This window comes from Macaca mulatta, chromosome 12 (genome assembly GCF_049350105.2).
Source record: "Macaca mulatta isolate MMU2019108-1 chromosome 12, T2T-MMU8v2.0, whole genome shotgun sequence".
Lineage (NCBI taxonomy): Eukaryota > Metazoa > Chordata > Mammalia > Primates > Cercopithecidae > Macaca > Macaca mulatta.
This window is the reverse complement of record NC_133417.1, coordinates 146,137,315-146,155,487: the sequence shown is the minus strand read 5'-3', so window position 1 is coordinate 146,155,487 and position 18,173 is coordinate 146,137,315. Positions and strand designations below refer to the sequence as shown.

General features: G+C 58.5%; 1 protein-coding gene and 1 long non-coding RNA gene across 6 annotated transcripts; one reads left to right on the top strand and one right to left on the bottom strand.

Annotated features, from left to right (window-relative positions):
• Nucleotides 1-742: 742 nt before the first annotated feature.
• On the bottom strand, nt 743-10,916 carry AGXT (alanine--glyoxylate aminotransferase). Of its 5 annotated transcripts, none has more exons than XM_001090301.5 (11): nt 10,516-10,916; nt 9,971-10,163; nt 8,634-8,698; nt 7,885-7,985; nt 6,584-6,654; nt 5,580-5,664; nt 4,427-4,522; nt 3,622-3,691; nt 2,199-2,294; nt 1,682-1,810; nt 743-1,121 (listed from the first exon to the last, which is right to left on the bottom strand). In XM_001090301.5, exons 1-11 carry the CDS (start codon nt 10,744-10,746, stop codon nt 1,014-1,016), a joined length of 1,245 nt encoding a protein of 414 aa, XP_001090301.2. In that variant the 5' UTR covers nt 10,747-10,916; the 3' UTR covers nt 743-1,013. The 5 variants fall into 5 exon arrangements, 4 of the variants coding, with proteins under 4 accessions (XP_001090301.2, XP_077814227.1, XP_028687177.1 ...); XM_077958101.1 differs by having other exon boundaries at nt 9,878-10,163; nt 10,516-10,876; XM_028831344.2 differs by lacking the exon at nt 1,682-1,810.
• On the top strand, nt 10,051-17,713 carry LOC106992795 (uncharacterized). The gene is made up of 5 exons (XR_013402276.1): nt 10,051-10,184; nt 15,653-15,751; nt 16,256-16,442; nt 17,186-17,319; nt 17,592-17,713. It is a non-coding gene; the product is annotated as an uncharacterized LOC106992795 (long non-coding RNA).
• Nucleotides 17,714-18,173: the final 460 nt, after the last annotated feature.

Below are 18,173 nucleotides of genomic sequence, written 5' to 3'. Positions count from 1 at the left end.
TCCCCTGACCACAAAATTTAACTATGGCCAGGCACGGCAGCTCACGCATGTAATCCCAGCACTTTGGGAGGCCGAGGCAGGTGGATCACTTGAGATCAGGAGTTCGATGGAGACCAGCCTGGCCAACATGGTGAAACCCCATCTGTACTAAATAATACAAAAATTAGCTGGGCATGGTGGTGCGTGCCTGTCGTCCCAGCTAGTCCAGAGGCTGAGGTAGGAGAATCGCTTGAACCTGGGAGGCGGAGGTTGTAGTGAGCTGAGATCGTGCCACTGCACTCCAGCCTGGGCGACAAGAGTGAAACTCTGTCTCAAAGCAAATAAATAAATAAATAAATAAATAAATAAATTCAAATATGCCAGGCTGATCTGTGGCCACAGAGGCCAGGCAGTCCAGGGGTGGGCACTGGCTGGATGGGAGCATAGGGGGCCTTCCATTGGAGGCTTCCACGTGTCATGGGCTCAGGTCCTGGCTGTGTGCTCTCGAGCACGCAGGTGACCTTGTCCGTGAGAGGGGTCTCCAACCAGCCCTGTGGGCCGTGTGGGTTCGCCTGGAGGTGGTGCGTGAGGACGTTTGGGGGTGTGACTTCTGGGGCTAGAGTGTGGTGGCAGCACCCCCTCCAGGAGAGGACCTGCCCTGTGGGCTCCAGGATGAGGAGTGTCCCCCTAAAGTCCACAATCAGGCAGCTCAAAGAGCAGAGATGCTCTCCTGTCAGACTCTTTCACAGACCATCCCACACAGTGAGAAGAGGTGGCCAGGCCTTTTATTAAACATTCCCGGGAGGCTCACGGCCGGGGAACTGCCGCTCATTTGGAAGGCACTGGGTCCTGCGCCCAAGTGGACTGTTTCCAGGAGGTGCCACTGGAGGGAAAAGGGCTGCCTGGTTCTGCCTCCCGGGCTGGGTCCGTGGCTTTCCTGTCCCCAGGCCTGGGGGACCTTGCAGGGTCTGCTTGCTCCTGATCCTCCTGATCCCTCGGGGTGGGCACGGGCCGGGTGTGTGCCAGCAGGCAGGTCACAGCTTGTTCTTGGGGCAGTGCTGCAAGGCCGCCCCCAGGGCCTCCGTCACGCGGTCCACATTCTCGCGGGTGGCATTGCAGCCCAGCAGGCCGATCCGCAGCACCTGGGGGGCACGGGCCAGGCCGACGTCAGCCTCCCGCCTGGGACCCACCTGACCCTGACCAACGGCTGGCCAGAGCCAGGATGGGCTCTCCTGAGCGAGGACCACCCATCCAGTGTCCATGAGGGGAGCTGAGAGCCCCGTACAGGTTGCAGAGGAGGCCCCCAAACCCCCAGGCCAGGTCAGGCTCTCCTCCCTCTGCACCCGCAGCCATACGGGAGGGCAGGGTGGTGCAGTGAAGGCCCCTCCCACTGCCGCTCAGAGACACAGCTGGGCCCAGGCATGGGGCTTCCCGCCTGGTTCCAGGGTCTGCTCAGAAGGAAGGAAAGACGTTCTGAGTGGAATCATAAAGGCTGCACCCGGTGACCTCAGCAGGCTGGGGTGGGAGCAGGGGAGACAGCACACACTTTGCTGGATACCCCTTGGAGAGCAGACCCTTCTGGATGCTCCTCGGTCTGGGCTCTTGGATGACCCCGGCCTCCCCCGGACCTGGTGCACAGTCCTGCTCAAGGAGGGGTGGTGGGTTTGGTTCTGCAAAAGACCCTCGAGGCGCTGCCTCTCACCTTCCCTGCGGAGGGCCCGAGGCCGCCCATGATCTCAATGTCGAAATGGTCCAAGACGTAGCTGACGATGTCTCGCCAGTCATAGCCAGCGGGCACAACTACGGTAGTGACCATGGGCAGCCGGAGCGCCTGCAGGAGGGGCCTGGCTCAGTGAGTGGGTGAGAGGCCCTACACGGGCCTTCGTGACAGCTCTTGGCTGGGGCCATCTGCCCTGGTTTCAGGTTACAGAGGAGCCGGGGGAGAAAGGGCTGGGGAAGAGCAGGGTCCCCACCCTTCAGGAGGCAGTGGATGGGCAACTTCCTACTGGGAGATCACAGGCCGTCCTGAGATCTGGCATCAGAGGCCGGGAGCTGTGACTTCATGGCTCCTGCCGATACTGCTCCCTGGACCCGGGGCCACACCACCCGGCAGCCGCCCCCTCTTCTCAGGAGCCAGTGTCCCTCCTGAGGGAGCTGGGCAGGAGCCCTTCATCCTTCCCCATGGGTGCAGGGCTGCCCACTGCCAGGGGCCTCCTTACTGGGTCCTTCACGAAGAGCTGCAACCCCAGTGCCTGCAGGCGCCCATGCAGATACGCTGTGGTCTCGCGGTGCTGGCGCCAGCTGTTCTCCAGGCCCTGAGTGGGAGATGGCACCGGTGGGCAGTGGCATGGGTGGGGTGGGCAGGAAGCCCCGCCCTCGGTGGTGCAGGAGGAAAAACCTGACTGCGGGCCTTGGTGCAGGGGAGCCCCTGGAGCTCCCAGTTTGGCTTTGCCCAGGAGCAGGCCTAGGACTATCCCAGGCAGGAGGAAACATCTGGGCCTGGGAGAGACAGAGGAGGGGTCTGCGAGAGACGGGGTGGGGGGTCTGCCTGTGGCCCCGGAGGAAAGGAGGGGAGAACGCCTTGCAGAGGGGAGGGGGTTGAGCAGGGAGGGGAAGGGTTGTTGGGCTACACAGGGCTGGGGTGGATCAGGGCCAGGGCTCAGGCTGCTGGCTTCCGGGCCCCCTGTCCTCTCATGGCCGGCTCTCTGACCTGGCATCCTCCCCAGAACTGCTCCTGTCTCAGCTCTGGACAGGTGAGGGGTGGTCTTCCCAGCCCTGGGCCTCTCAGTGTCATCACCTCGGGTCCTCCTGGTCTCCAGCCACCAGCTCCCATGGCCACCCCAGGTGGGTGCCCCGGGGCAGCAGCTGCTCTCTACTCTGGCCCTGGCCTGTCTTCCCTGTACACGTGCCCCTGCAATCCTCACTCTGCCAGGTCCCCACGCCTCTACCCTTGACTGTGCCCTGGTCCTGTTCTCTCCCTTCCCCCCACGACTCACAACCCCCACCCACCTTTACGACCCTAGAGCCTCTCCCTGTGTGAGCGCCTGACCCTTCGCCTTCCCCCAGGGGTGCGGGTGGCATCCAGCTTACGGGGGTACCCTGGCACTAACCCAGCCCTAGGCAGTGGCTTTATGAGTGGACCCAGGAGAACAAACATGGCAGGCACGGCCTTGCAACCTCACGGGAAGCTGGCTGCAGCCTGGGGATCCTTCCTGGACTCTGGACTGGTGGCTGGCAATGGGCCCTGTGGGACACAGGACAAACCTGCAGGAGCTTCCAGCCCCTCACTTTACATCCACGCCCACCTATCTGCAGGCTGCATGTCTCTGGCCCTTCGGCGGCCTCCCCTTCTCCCAGCCCTCCACTCACCGGGCCTCACTTACTGCTTCACACGGCAGTGGAACGGCTGGGAGCGTCCACACTTGCCCCATTGCTGCATCTGTCCCTGGGGCTGCGTCCTCCCGGCCCTGCCCACAGCCAGTGTGCCCGGGGCCTGTCCTCTCTCCCCCACCCCCACTGAGGGCCTCTCTCTGGCAGGCTCCCTTCTCTCTGTGCACCAGGAATGGTTCCTTCTCTGCAGGCCGTGCCCTCGACAATCCAGCCAGTGGCCCTGTCTCCTCCTGTGGAGTGCAGCCCACGCACCTGTTCCGCAATGAGGGCCAGGCTCTCTCTCAGGCTGTACAGGCTGATGACGGGGATCGTGTGATGGTACCTGGAAGATACGAGGGGGCTTGGTCCAGCACCACGGGCAGGTTTGGGGGCAGATGGGGCATTAGCTCTGTCTGCCCCAGCCCCAACAGCACAGGCTGTCTGAGCACAGGCCGGTATCCGCCACAGGAGTCTTGTCTGGGTTCAGAACTTTGGACCGGGAAGGCAGCTTTGTCTGCCGGGGAGAGCATGGCTCCATGTGGGGCCCGGCCAGGATGCGGTGGGTGGTACAGGAGCAGAGACACACACCACCACCACCCTGCTGAGCCCCTCAGCCCCAGCGTGCCCACGAAGCCAGCACTGGCCCTCTGTGCCCACTGGGCTAGGGCAGCATTCCTGGAGCCTTGTCCCTGTGTGTAACATAAGGGGCCTTGGGTTTATGGCCAAGATTATCTTTTGAAAGGGGATAAACTGAGGCCCAGGAGTGGGGAGATATGGCAGGGCCAGGTCCAAAGTGCCCGAGGATGTGCTGGGACCTCTGAGCGGGGGGACAGAGTTTGTGGAAGAGGCAGTGGGGGCCATGCCCCTGCCCAGAGCCTCGGGCCAGTCGAGGGATGGGGAAACCCAGGGTGGGGCATGCCGACCGCCCGATGCAGGTGAGTTCTGGGACTCTGATTGGGGTTCTTGTGGCATGAAGGTGGGGGGCTCGGAGAATCCCTGAGTGCAGTGAAAGGTCAGCGTCCCCCCAGCCAGCCATTCCCAGCACCCCCCACACCTTCCCGTCCCTGCCGGGCCTCACATCCTGGGCTGGCCGTCACAACCCCAGAAGTTGGCCAGCCACTTGATGTCCAGGTAGAAGGAGAAGGGCTTCGTCTTGCGGGAGTACATCTTCTTTCTGGGGAGGAAAAGCAGCCTGAGCACCGGCCCCTCAGTTTGGGCTGAAGGCAGGAGCAGTCTTGCTGGCTGTCCTGTTTCACAGGAGTGAGACGGGGTGGGGCCCCCAGGAGGGCCTGCCCCAGCTGCATTTATACTCAGGGGCCAATGTGGGACCGGGCAGGTCCTGGGTCCCTCAGCTGTCCAGTACCGCTGGCCCTTGGGCCCAGCCTGCACCTCTGCCCATGTGGGTGTGACCCTGCCATGGGGGCACTGAGGCCAGCTCCCTCCATTCTGTGTGCCCCTTTCTCTCCCCCAGCCCTTCCTACAGGGTCAGCCTTCATTTCTCACATCATCCAAAGGTGACTGCTTTCGGGCCCCAGGGCACACTGGCCAGGCTTAAAACTTTAAATGTGTCCGTCTCTACAACTCCAAGTTGGTGGGCCAGCCCCGGTCTTTCCCCAGGCTCCTGACTCACACCCAGCCGCCTCCTTCACCCTCCCCTGTGATCCAACGGGCATCTCAGACCTCCCACGTCCAACACCGAATTCCTGACTTCACCCCAAAGTCCTCTCTGTTCTGGGGAATGGCACCTCCAGTTGCCAGGCTGCAGCTGGATGTGAACCGCCTGTGAGGCCTGGCCCTCTTCCCCCACCCCTGCCTGGCCTGGCTCGGAATCTGGACACCAGGAGCGGGAGGTGAGATTGGGACTGCAGGGGGCACCATGTGTGGTCCACGTTGTGCCTTGGGGCAGCCCCTGGAAGCCAAGCCAGGGTGGGTCGGGGTGCTGGGCCCCAGGCCCTCAGTTCTTTCCTGGCCACTCCTTGGTGTGAAGCTGGGAACTTCCAGAGCAGCGGACTCTGCACCCTGCACATGCCCACGGCCCTCCCCTTGCCTGGCCTCCCCACTCCCCGTGAACGCAGTGCCTTTGGCCTCCCGGAGGGTGGGCAGGAGAGCGCCAGGTGCTGGAGGAGCCTGGGGAGCCCTTCCAGCCTGGCTCCCGCCCCTCCTGCCTCGGGCCACCTGAGCTCCCTGCGAGCCCAGCCCTGCACAGAGGTGAGGGTCTGTGGGTCACTCACTTGGCCTTGTCACTGAAGGAGATGAACGAGGTCCCTGGGGGGGCGTTCAGGACCTTCTGGGAGCCCGAGTACAGGATGTCGATGCCTGTAGATGGGTGGTTTGTTTGGGACGGGGGAGCCCCACCACAGGGCAGGCCGGTCCAGCGGGGTGCCTGCCTAGCTAATGGGCTGGTGGGCTACGACCCCACAAGAATCCGGACACGATGGGAGGGGAGACATGGAAGGGAATCCTGGGTTCGAATCTCAGCACTGTTGTGTGGCAGCCATGACCTCAGGCCTGAGCCTTTTAGCGCAGCTTCTCCCTCCGCTGTGCGAATGGTCCCCAGGGACAGCCCTGCCGTCCCTGGCCTCGTGTCCCCGGGTCCCTCCCCAGGTCCCTGCTTTCAGTAGTAGTTTGAGGATCAGCCCAAAAATCCCTCCCTTCCTGCCTGAGATCTCCCAAATCAGGAGGGGCTCTGCAGAAACAGAGAGGCTCCCATGGAGTGGGTGGGCAGGCACCGCAGTGGGCGCAGGGTGCAGGCTCTCCCTCGTAAACGTGCTGATGGGCACAGGAGGCGCCTTGGTCCCCTCGGCCGGCCTGGGTGAGCTTCCCTGCGAGGTGACCCTGTGCAGTGGTGCTCACTGCTGTGGGCAGCCTGGCGGGGTGCAGGGCGGATGTGAAACTGAGCCTCTGGGGGTTCGGCAGAGGGGTCCCCTACACCTGATCGACTGGAGCCCTGGCCACTGCTTCTACTACAGCTCTGGGGCCTCTCAAATGTCCCCCACCAGCTGTCCCTCCCGCCAGTCCCCATGCCTGGATCTGAAAGCTCAGTGGAAACACTGGGGTGCCGGGTAGTTCATGGAGCCGCTCTTGCCCCAGTAAGGAGTGAGTGTTTCCCTGGGCCGGGTGGAGATGAGGCCGAATCCGCAGTGTTGGCTGCCGGATGCGCACTTCCAGCAGGGCTTCCTGCACCCGGAGCCCCTGGCTGCTTGGGCTGGGTAGGACCCTCAGAGCACACCCTTACCTTGCTGGTCCATGTAGAGAGGGGTCCCACCCAGGGATACCACCGAATCCACCAGGAGCAGGCACTTGTACCTAGAGAGATGGGGGATGGAACGGAGGGCCGCAGGTGAGGCAGGGGGCCGCTGGAGGGCTTGGGCCCCAGTCTGGATGGGGTTTCTGAGCCTCAGGCTGGCAAGGAAGGGGGGGTGCCTCCCACCTGTGCCCCAGGAGTTGGCCAGTTGCCTTCTCCTGCCTGTCAGGATCCGTCAGGACCTGTGGCTCTTTCTTTTGCAGCCCTGATCATTGGAGCAGAAGGAGCTGGGGGAGTGAGGGAGCATCATGGCCCTGGTGGGACCCAGCTGCAGGGCCCTGCAGTGGTGCCGAAGAGGGTCAGCCGGGCAGTCTGTGGTTCCCCAGGGACAGCAGGCACATGAGGGCCTGTGTGGACCCCAGGGACCACGGTGGCACCAAGCTGGGCCTCCCTCTGCCAACAGCTGCTCGGCCCAGCCACTGGCCAGAGTCCAGGGCCGGAGGGGACAGAGTCCCAGAACAGCACAAACAGCAGCACCGCGAACTCTCACCCTCCGAACTCTCACCCTCCAAACTCTCGCCCTCTGAACTCTCACCCTCGTCCACCTCCATATTTTCTTGTAAAGAAAAGAAAGATACAGAAAGTATCTCGTGCTGGCTGCAGGTGGGGACGGCCTGGGTGTTGCTGAAGCCGGCCAGGTTATGTTTGTGAGCTTTATTCATGGCCACGGTCCATGTAGCAAGCTGTCCGGGCTGGGGGCCCTGCTGAAGGATCCTCCCTGGCCGTGGAGTTTCTCTCCTCTGTCCTGTGCTCAGACCTGCCGACGGGACTGCTAGGTCCCAAGGGGCTCTGTCCCCATTTCTCAGGAATCCCGTCTGACTCCATTCAAGGCCCTGCCCTGTGCACCCCCATGCGGGGGTAAGGGAGGCTGGAGGAGGGAAGCGGAGGGCATCAGGGAGCTTTAGTGCCCTTGCAATCTCGGGGCGAGGTGGGGACAGGCCCTGGCAAGATATGGAGGTCTGTGCCAAGCCCTCTTCAGTCATGGGGACAGAGGTCAGTGGGCACCGTGGGGGTGCTTGGCCAGGGAGCACCTGAGCCTGCCCCGGGGCCTGGGATTGTCTTTAGACTCAGCCCAGAGCAAAGAGGACCTGAGAGGTGCTTGCACCCCACACCATGTGACAGAGGCCAAGGTGGGGACCAGGGGCAGAAGCGCCAGAGGGACCAGTAACCACCCCTCCCCACAGCCTGGCTCTGAGCTGTGCTCTGGCCCACCGCCCTGGGGCCAGGTTCACCTGTGGCAGAGTTCCCCAAAACCGTCAAGGGGCTGCAGCACGCCGGTGGACGACTCCCCGTGGGTCAAGAACAGCAGCACCGGCTTGTGCTGGGCCAGGCCCTGGGGAGGCAGGGATGGCTGCAGGCGAAGCTCAGAGTGGCAGGGGCCAGGAACCCCCCAACAAACCCCCCATGGGTGGCCCAGCTCCAGGCAGCAGGGGCTGGGTGCGCCTCAACCCCTCCCTGACGGTGTGCATGCGAGGCGGAGGCGGGGGCATCTCCGATTTGGGAGGAGGGCTTTTCCGAGAACAGGACTTTTGCGCAGAGGTGGAGGAAGGGTGGCCCCAGCCTGCTGCCTGGCCTGTGAGGGCTGTTGCTAGATGGACGGAGTCCCCCACACTCCAGGTAGGTTGAGGCTGACTTCAGCCCACAGGGTGGAGTATCCTGAGTGTCAGGGACATGCTCTGCAGCCCTGACCACAACCCTGTCTCCTGCCTCCAGCCCCTCTGACCCTGCCCACAGGACCAAGCTCCTGACTCAGTTTCCCTGCCAGACAGAAGCCTCCCTACCAGTCTTCCCATCATTCCCAGGTAATGGAGCCCTCCCCTGTGGCCACTCAGGAGATGCTAGGATGGGCTGAGGGCCAGCCATGGGCCCCAGCCTCCCGGCTCTGATCCCACCCCACTGGCTGGTCACTGCCAGGCAGCGCATGAGCCAGCATGCCCCCCAACCTCCTTGCAGACCTGACCCCCACCCTGGGTCCCCCTACCTCCTCCACCTCCTGCAGTGTGTAGTGGCCTCCAGGGTCCTTGGTCATTGGGTGCACTCGGGCTCCTGGGTGCAGGACAGAGTGGGCCGTGAGTGTCCCGCACACACTGTAGAAGCCAGCGTTGGGCACCCGTGGCCCTGCTGAGCAGGGGGGCCCTGTGAGGGCTGGACCCCACCCTGGCTGCCTGAAGAGGAGGGTGTTCTCTGCCCAGTGAGAGCCTCTCTGTGTGTAGAGCCAGGGCCATCTTGACCCCCCGACTGTTGGAGCCAAGGCTCCTGGGGTGCCCTTGACAGAGCTCAGCTCAAACACCCTTTCTCAGGCCACACTGGCCAGTGTCTCCCCAAGCAGAGTGAGCTCCTGGGGGTCGGGGCCGCACCTGGCCCAGGGCTGGCACAAGGAGTGCACCTGGCCCAGGGCTGGCACACCACTGGTGTGGTGGATGACAGAGCGAAGGATGAGGGGTGAGCGAGGCAGCAGTCTGGCCCTCTGTTGGAGCTGGGACTCCAGGAATCAGGCCCTCGTCCCCTCCTTCTCTCTGCCTCTATCCTGCGTGCTGCTCGTGGCCAGGGTTGTGGGAGGGGAAGAACTTGCAGCCGAGGGTACAGAATGGGGACAGGGGAGGCCATATACCGCAGGCATCTGAGCCTGAGTGCCCTGATGACCACTTGGGGTCCTGGCCTCTGCTGACCCTGGGTCCCCTTGAAAAGTTTGTGGACTTTGGATTGGGACCGTCTTGGCTGTGGCGGTTGGTTGAGTATTAACCAGCGTGGCCACTGTGGAGCTGGCCAAGCTGATGTCCCTCAATGCCACAATCAAGCACTGACCCCAGGGCACACTCTTGCTCCTGTCTGTCTCCCAGAAAAGTGTACTCCGGAGGCACATGCTCTGTCCATACCTCCATATTTTGTGGATCACATCAAGGTTCCAGAAAGGGGGGCTGCTGAGATTTGAGGGGAGGCTTCAGCTTCTGAAACCCCACCCTGTCACAGAGCAGAGCTGGTGCCTGGGGCCCTGGACAGTGGCTGGGGTTCTCAGGAGTGTGTGCTGGGACCAGAGGCTTCCCTGCAGTGCCATCCCCCACGAGCTCCAGAAACAGCTCGAGGAGACTGGAGGGATCGGAGCACCTGTGCTGCTCCCAGCCCTATCAGAGTCAGGTCCCACGAGTGCCCTGACACCACCTGGAGGAGGCAGCGGGCTGAGAGGAGGAACGTGTGTGCAGGGCCACAGCGTGGGTAAGCGCTCACCCGGGGACAGGGCCGCCAGCTTCAAACAGAGGGAGACCAGGGAGGCCTTGAAGGATGGAGCCAGGGCCATCCCCACCTGGCTCTCTCCCTTACCCATGCGCTCCCCGATGTCCATGGCTCGCTGCCCCCAAATGCCATTGACCCCGACCAGGAAGGAGTCCCCAGGCTCCAGCACATTGACCAGGGCGGCCTCCAGGGCACAGTGTCCGGAGCCAGTGATGACCAGTGTGAGCGGGTTCCTGGTCTGGAACACGTACTGGATGCCTTCCTTGATCTCGTCCATGATCTGCGTGCATGTGGGAACAGGGTGAGACCCAGGCTCCTTGCCCCTCCCCGTCCGTGATCTGCGTGTGGCTGGGTAGAGGGTGAGACCCAGGCTCCTTGCCCCCCGGTCCGTGATCTGCGGGTGGCTGGGTAGAGGGTGAGACCCAGGCTCCTTGCCCCCCTGTCCGTGATCTGCGGGTGGGAACAGTGTGAGACCCAGGTTTCCGGTCCCCCCTCGTCTGTGATCTGTGGGTGGATACAGGGTCAGACCCAGGCCCCCGCGAGTGAGGAGACAGTGACCCCTCCCCTCGTCTGTGATCTGCGGGTGGGAACACAGGTGAGACCCAGGCCCCCGAGTGGCCCCCCGCTCCTACCTGGTACATCTCCTTGTCCATTGGCCCGATGATCTGCATTCCTCCGGCCGACATGATGCGAGGAGGCAGGTTGGAGGGACCGGGCCCCAGCAGGAGCCGCTTGGGGATGGAGAGGGGCTTGAGCAGGGCCTTGGGCGGGGGCACCAGCAGCTTGTGAGAGGCCATGGTCTGCACCCAACCTGCCGCTTGGGGACCTGGGGCTGCACTGGACTTGGCCAGAGCCTGGAACATTTCCCGGTAGGCTGGACACAGAGGTGAGAGGTGAGGATTGGTGGACAGGCTTCCGCGGCAGCCCTGCCTTTTGCTTTTGTTCCCTGAGCCTTATCTGTGCTTGTCCTGCGGGTCAGGGCCAGGCAGCAGGGGACTGAGCCCTCAGGCAGAGGGAGCCTCCAGGGCTGAGTGACAGAAATTGAGGAGAGCAAAGATCACCTGGTGGCCATCAGGCAGGCCCTGGGGGCTGTCGGGGGAACCTCTGTATTGGGGAAAGGTAGAAGTAATTAGACTTCTCTATTATCTAAAGTCGGCACCTGGTTCCAGGCCTCCTTTCAACCTAAAACGTATACATAACTAGAATTTCTATACATCTCTGGAACGCGGCATGCCGAAACTCACTGTGCAACCCCTGCCTTGCGTATGTCTGTGTACTGTGCAGGTTTGTTTGCTAAGTTGAGCCTGTAAACCAAAAAGTACCTGAAACGGGTCTCAATTAGTTTAGAAAGTTTTTGTTGCCAAGGCTAAGGACGCACCCGCGCCACAGCCCCAGGAGGGAGGACATCCTTGCCAAGCTCAAGGGTGCACCCCTGACCACAAGTGCCCAAGGTGATGGGGGCACAGCTTGCTTTTATACATTTTAGGAAGACATGAGCATCGATCGAACGTTGGTTCCGTCTGGAAGGCTGGGACAGCTCGAATTGGGGGCTTCCAGGTCATAGGGAGACTTAAACATGTTCTGACTGTCAACTGATTGAAGAGTTCGGATCAGCAGAAAGGGGCGTCTGGGTTATGAAATAGAGGCTGTGGAGAGCAGGCGGCGCCTCCAGGCAGTGGGCTTTAGAGAGAAAATAGACGGTAAACGCTTCCTATCAGACTTAAGGCCTGCGCCGATGTTAATGCTGGCGGGGAATGCTGTGGCATGGCCCGAACGTCTTCCAGGTTAAAGTTTAGAGTGCCGTGGCGGACAGGGAAGCCCATTCTGATGGCTGCCGGGAGGTCTTCGAATTTTATTTTTGGTTTACAAGCCTTCCCATCAGCTGCGCCAGGGTCAGCAAACTGCAGTCCATGGGCCCAGTCTGGCCTGCCACCTGCTTTTTATAAATAAAGTTTTATGGGAACACGCCCACACCACTGGCAGCTGCTTTGCAAGCACAAGGCAGGGTTGAGTTGTTGCAACATAGGCCACAGGGCCTGCCAAGCCTCGATGATCTGTGCTCCCACCCTCTAAGAAACACTTCTCTGACCCCTGAGCTAAGCAGGATCAGGCTGGATGTGCAGGACTCAATTTCCCTCTGACGACTATCTTGGTGAAATCTCTGACCCTTCCTTTGCCGCCATGCTCATGTCCACCTGCTTCCTGTTGGGGTCTCGAGAAAGGGGAACTGGCAGTGAAGAGGGGTGTCCAGTGCGCCTGGCTACTTCCTGCTGAGAGGGAGTTCGGGGGACAGGTCGCGGTTTTCCTTTCTTGCTCTCGGTCGTGAAGGGAATAAAGGGTCATGAAAGCTTGTGCACGGAGGCGCGTGACGGGATTCCATCAGGAAGCCCCGTGTAAATCGAGCTGCCGTTGCAGGCCGGTGTTGGGACTGCATAGCCGTCTGCAGGTGGAATTGTTGTCATCTGGAACATAGAGACTTAACGAGAGCATTAAAAAAAGGCAGGGACCAAATATTAAAAGAAAAATCGCCGAAGATAAAGGTCTGAGGAACGGGAGAAGCCGAGGGGCTTTTTGAAAACCAGTCAGGAAACGTTTGGGCCCAGGCTTGGTTACTTTGGGAAAGTGTGTGTAGCCATTCGGCTTGTTTGAAGATTTCTCGGGCATCAGTTTCCACTTCTCCAGACACATCAATGTAGGTGCAACAGGTGCTGTTGCTGACAGCACGGACCCCTCCTTGTTCAGCCAGGAGGTGATCCAGAACTCACCTGTTACCAAGCACCGAGCTCCTGCTGGCGAGTCTAACGACTCGTAGAGCTGACAGACGGGTGCCAGCGTTTGCTACTTCAAGGGAGGCGGTAGGTTCTCGTAGTTGTGATTTCCCGGTAAGTAAAACCTCCCCAAGGGGTAAGAGTTGTGATAGTTCCCACAACTCCCGTCACAATAAGTCCCAGGGCCCTTTTCCTTCTGAATAGAATTCTGAATTGGAAGTGATGCTCAAGGCAGTGATTTGGGTGGGAGCTGTTGTTCCCAGACTCCAATCACCACAGTGAAGAGAATGATCAAGGTGGGATAGGGCCGAAGCTGGAAAAGGGTTTCACCATGTTGCCCAGGCTGGTCTCGAACTCTTGACCTCAAGTGATCCGTCTGCCTCGGCCTCCCAAAGTGCTGGGATTATAGGTGTGAACCACTGTGTCGGGCCTAAGATAAGATCTTTATAAGTGCTAGAGAGGCTCTTTGTGCTGGGAGTTAAGATAAGACCCCAAAATTGAACACCCTGTGTGAATATTTGTACCTTAGAAGGAGATACTTTGTACCTATAATCAGCAAGTTTGTTTAGTACTAACACTGTGTTTTGGTCTGGAGCAGCTTTGCTAGGACTACAGATTATAGGTCATCTACATACTGGAGTAGATTGCCATCTGGGTGAAGTTGCAGTGTGGACAGGTCTTTAACTAGGGCCTGTCTAAAAAGGCGGGAGCTATCTCTGAATCCCTGGGGCAGAACCGTCCAAGTCAACTCTTGAGTTATTTGAGTATCTGGGTCTTGCCGTTCAAAAGCAAACAAATATTTGCTATCTAAGCGTACAGGAATGCAGAAAAACACATTCTTAAGATCAAGAACTGTAAAACAAGCTGTGGTGGAGGGAATCTGTCCAACAAGGGTGCAAGGGTTTGGGACAACAGGATGAATAGGAATAACAGCTTCGGTAATGACTCTAAGGTGGGAACCATCTGGTTTCTTTACAGCTAAAACAGGAGTGTTGCAAGGCGAGCTGCATGGGTACACTCATCCACGGGTTAGACGTTTTTGTTATTAGAGGTTTTAGCCCTTTTCATGCTTCTGGTTTCAAGGGGTATTGGGGGGTTCTGGGGAACTTACTGGGATTTTTAAGCTGAATGACAATAGGAGCAGCTGATATTGAACGGCCAGGAATAGAAGCTTTCCAAACCTCAAATGGCACTGGTTTTAGAATGTGAGGTTCTATAGATTGTAGCAGCTCTGTTGGTGATGTGTGAGTGAAAACAGCTAGAAGGTGAAGCCTTAGCTACAAATTAGCTTGTAATTTTGTGAGTAAGTCATGCCCTAATAATGGAACAGGGCAGTTCGGCGGGACTGAAAAGGAGTGGGTAAAGGAATAGCCTTCCATTTTACAAGGGAGTGGTGGTGTGAAACAGCCTCATTGGGGTTTTCCATCCACACCTGTGAGGAAAATGAAGGACTAGCACGTTGGGCCACAGTAAATGTTTGAAGCTGAATAACTGGCCCCTGTATCTCCGAGGAACGCTGCCTCTTGTTCAGCCTCAATCAGATTTCCCCAGGGCTCCTCCATAGAGAGAAAGGTTAGGGCCACACAGTCCCATCAGTCATCTGGAGAATGACTTTCAGAGGCTTGGAGAGAGTGAGGGTGCCCGTCCTTGCCCTCATCCTAGTCCTTGTTCTGCAGGACTCCCTTGTTGGGTAGGTTGGCAAGGCTGTGGCTGTGATGGCCCAGAAGGAAGAGGTGTCCCACGCCCTGTCATGGGGGAGAGAGGGAAATGCACTCTTCCAACGACCCTCTTGTTTGCAGTGAGGACAGGGTCCTGGGGGCAGCTTGTAACCCAGAGGTTTGGGATACTCTGTACTCCAGTGTCCTAGATTCCTGAAATAATGACAGGCCCCTGTTCTGCTAGTGTTATAGGGACAAGCCTTGGGGTCAGTAGCAAATGAAAAGAATGTGCCAATGGTGTTGCCGTGTCAGCAGCTTGACCCTGCCATTTTTCCTCCTCCAACTGAGCCTTGGCCCTCAGGGGTTCTGGGGTCTAAATTGGTGTATTTATGCATGGCCTACACCAGCCTAGTTTGGAAAAGGGCAGGGGTTCTCAGGTGGCTCCTGAGTGATTTCTCGTAATTTAGAAAAATTAACAGGGTTTATTAGATCTTTTTTCATTTCTTCCAACAAGTAAGTTATAATCTCATCCGCCCCTGCCTCTGTCTGGACCACCTCAGCAGCCTGGTATTGCCAGTGGGCTCTGTGTTGGGGACAGATTTTTCCCAGCTCTCTTATCATTAGGGTTATGAGCATGAGCTTTATCTGCCCCAGCTTGAGCTAAAGACCACATGTGTGATTTTTCTTCATGGGAACAGCAAGTAGTTAACACCACGAATATGTCTTACCAGATTAAATCAAAGACAATAACTAAAGCTCGAAATTCTTGAATGAACTTAGTGGGATCCTAGCTAAGTGAACCCAGTGTGGATTTGAGAAAGATCAGACATTGGAAAAGGGACATGAACTCGAATTGTTCCCAAATCTCCATTTGCCACCTTGTGGAGAGGTAAAACCCTTGTGGGATCTTCTGAGGACTCTTTGCTAGTGGCATATGTGACAGGATGTGTGAGTATGTGAGGGGGATAGAGTATCTGGGTATGGGGGCGGGAGGGTTGACTGGGGGATGGAGCAGATGGAGAGGGTGCAGGTGAAGCGGGAGCAGGCTGCAGAGAGTGTGATGGGCAAAAGGAAGGGCCATCTAAGACATCAGAATGGGGGAGGGAGGAAGTTCCTTAGAAGCATATATGACAATTTTTGTGTAATTTTGGGTTTTGGGATAAAGCCAAAAAGACTTGACCACATGGGACCTCTGCATCCTTTCTGAGATTCCAGCAAAATGAATCTAGTTGTAAAATAATATTCCAATGCAGGGCCCCATTAAGAGGCCAATATAAATTATTGGGGAGCATATATTGAACCCCAGATATATTACAAAAGAAAACCATATGCTTCTTTTTCAGAGTTTGTGGGTCAAAATGAGACCAGTTTTGAAGAATGCAATCCAAGGACGAGTAGACGGAATTGAAGAATGAATTGGATCCATGCTGGGTTCAGATCAGGTACTGTAAGATCCCCGAGGTGTCCCTAAGGGACTTGGACCTCGCCTCTTTGGCTCACTCTATTTGGGGGCATCCACCGCAGATGGAGGGCCTGCCCTTGCCTGGATGACCACTCCAGGTATGCCCGTGTTTGAGTGGTCAGCTCAGACCTAAGGGGAAGGAGAACTCACCCGTAACTTGGGATGCGATTTCCGCTTGAAGTGGAATCCAAAAGTGGGTCTGCAACCAGTGGGGTGTGTCTGCGCAGAGTCGGGGTCACTGCCGCTCGTTTCCAAAGCATGGTTTACAGGGCATTAAGTGACAGTGGACTTGCCACCCCAAAGGGCAATAGTAAATTCGCTCTTTTGTCTTGGCCTTGGGGTAACACCAGGTAGCGCCCATGGCCAGAAACCCTCAATTTCCAAAGAGTACTCAAGCTGGTTCCCTGGCGGTTTGAAAATAGAAAAGAACCCTGGCTAATTCCTCACCCCTAAGGGCAATGATGGAAAAATATCTCTTCTCTAGGGCTTCAGGATCCCACTGAAGAGTAGTCTTGGCCAGGGCCCTCAGTTCCCGAGTAAAGAACCAGACCATCAAGGGAAGCAGGGAGGGAAAAGAAGGGAGAGATCCCAGTAAAGTCCCGTATGCACAACCAAGGAGCCGGGCGAGGTGTTGGAGCCCCAGCATCGGGAAGTGGCCGACTCGCGGGCTGGTAAGAAGAATTTACCAATGACAGTATGGGTTTGGAAGAGGAAAGGTTTATTAGGAAGAAAGAATGCTGCAGAGGAGGGCAGTGGGTGCCTCTGCCGGGGGACTCGGCAGCACCGGGGATTTTCCTTAGGAGCATTTCTGGACCTCACGGTGGGAGCTGAAGGGTGATTTGCACGATAAGTGCTACATTTGTAGACATTCTGGTGCCTTAGTGACGGCAGGGGGTGCACACTGAGTTTCATCAGCCATGCATTCCAGAGATGTATAGAAATTCTAGTTACTTATAAATGTTAGGTTGAAAGGAGGCCTGGAACCAGGTGCCAACTTTAGACGATGGGGAAGTTTAATTACTTCTAAATTCCTCAAATGCAGAGCTTTGCCCCTGGATGGCCTGTCTGATGGTCACCAGGTGGTCTTTGCTGTCCTCAGCCAGCTCACAGGTTGCGAGCTGGCCTCTCTGCCATCAGTGCTCGCTCCTGTCTTTGCTCAGCTCCCCCTCACTCCCCAGGGAGTCATCCCAATTGTCCGATGTCCTCAGCTGCCATCAGGCCACTTGCCCCACCTGTCACATCATCTGTTGACTGCCTGTCCTCCCCGGGGCAGGACCCCCTGTATGCAGCAATGTGTGCCCGGCATGGCATGTGCGAGGGCACAGAAGGTCTGGTCACAGAGTTGGCTGACTGGTCCTGGAGGGTGGGTGGGCAGCCCTCGGAAAGCCAGGGAGGTGTGTGTGCTTTGTTCCAGGACGCAAGGTGTTCGCTCGTCCTCTGTCAAGGTAACCAGGAGAAGCTGTTGCAACCACCAAGGGAGGGTGTTTCCTCAGGCCGAGAGCTTATTGGGAGCTTCGGAGCTACTGACGACAGCAAGCTGCAGGGCAGGTAACCGACCTCCGTCTCCCAGGAGTCCAGGGGATAAAGGTCACCTGGACAGGTGGCCAGGCTGTTCCAGCCAAGGCCGGCAGCAGCAGCGCCCTGGGCGTGGCCTCTCGAAGCTGTGAAATGGGAGCTGAGGGCACCAGCTGCTCAGCTCACCTGCCTTTCTGGGCCCTGGGGTGGGCCTGGGCTGGCAGGATGGGGTGTGAAGTCCAGGTCAGGAGCCGGGACTGGCCTGCCTTGCCCTCCTGGGCTGGACTGACCTGGGGTTGTCTTAGTTCCCCAGACAAAGTCACCAGCGGAACCAGCCGGCCTGCTACCTGACACACAAGGCCAAGAACTGAGTCTCTTTTAAAAATTTAACTTGTTTTGTCGTAATTGATATAAAATAATGCAAACAATTTCTTTGGGTCTGATGCCCGTCTCACTGAGGCAGGCAAGCCTGTCACCCTTAGGTGCTCTAGGGAGATGATGTGCGGCCTGCCAGTCTCGTGGTGCTCTCGCCACTGCTGCCAGGCGTCCCCGCCGTGCACCATTTTAATTGAACCCCGGCTACACCAGCCTGTCGGGACATCCAGGCTGCAGGTGGCCATCGGGGGCATTCGCCCTTTCACAGGCGGCAGCTGGGTTCCAAGAAAGGGGAGGATTGGTGTAAAACCCACCGCCTCAACTGGAGGGCGGGACCCCTGGGCCACGGGGCCTGTGCATGTAATGCAGTGGTGCCTCGGGGGTGTCCAGCACAAGGTGCCCCCTCCAGGCCACGGCCTGAATGGCAGGACTTGGTTCTGGCACGTGAGGGTCCCGCCGAACGGATGCCACCCAGCGGCTCCTGATGATACGCCATGTCCTGGGGTAGCTGT

Coding starts and splice junctions, on each gene's coding strand:
- AGXT (XM_077958101.1), bottom strand. CDS start 10,746: ATGTTCCAGGCTCTGGCCAAGTCCAGTGCAGCCCCAGGTCCCCAAGCG. Junction 5,665..6,583: donor TCTCTACATGGACCAGCAAG/GTAAGGGTGTGC, acceptor ACCCATCTACAG/GCATCGACATCCTGTACTCG. Junction 1,122..1,681: donor TCGGGCCCTCCGCAGGGAAG/GTGAGAGGCAGC, acceptor CGTGCCCCCCAG/GTGCTGCGGATCGGCCTGCT.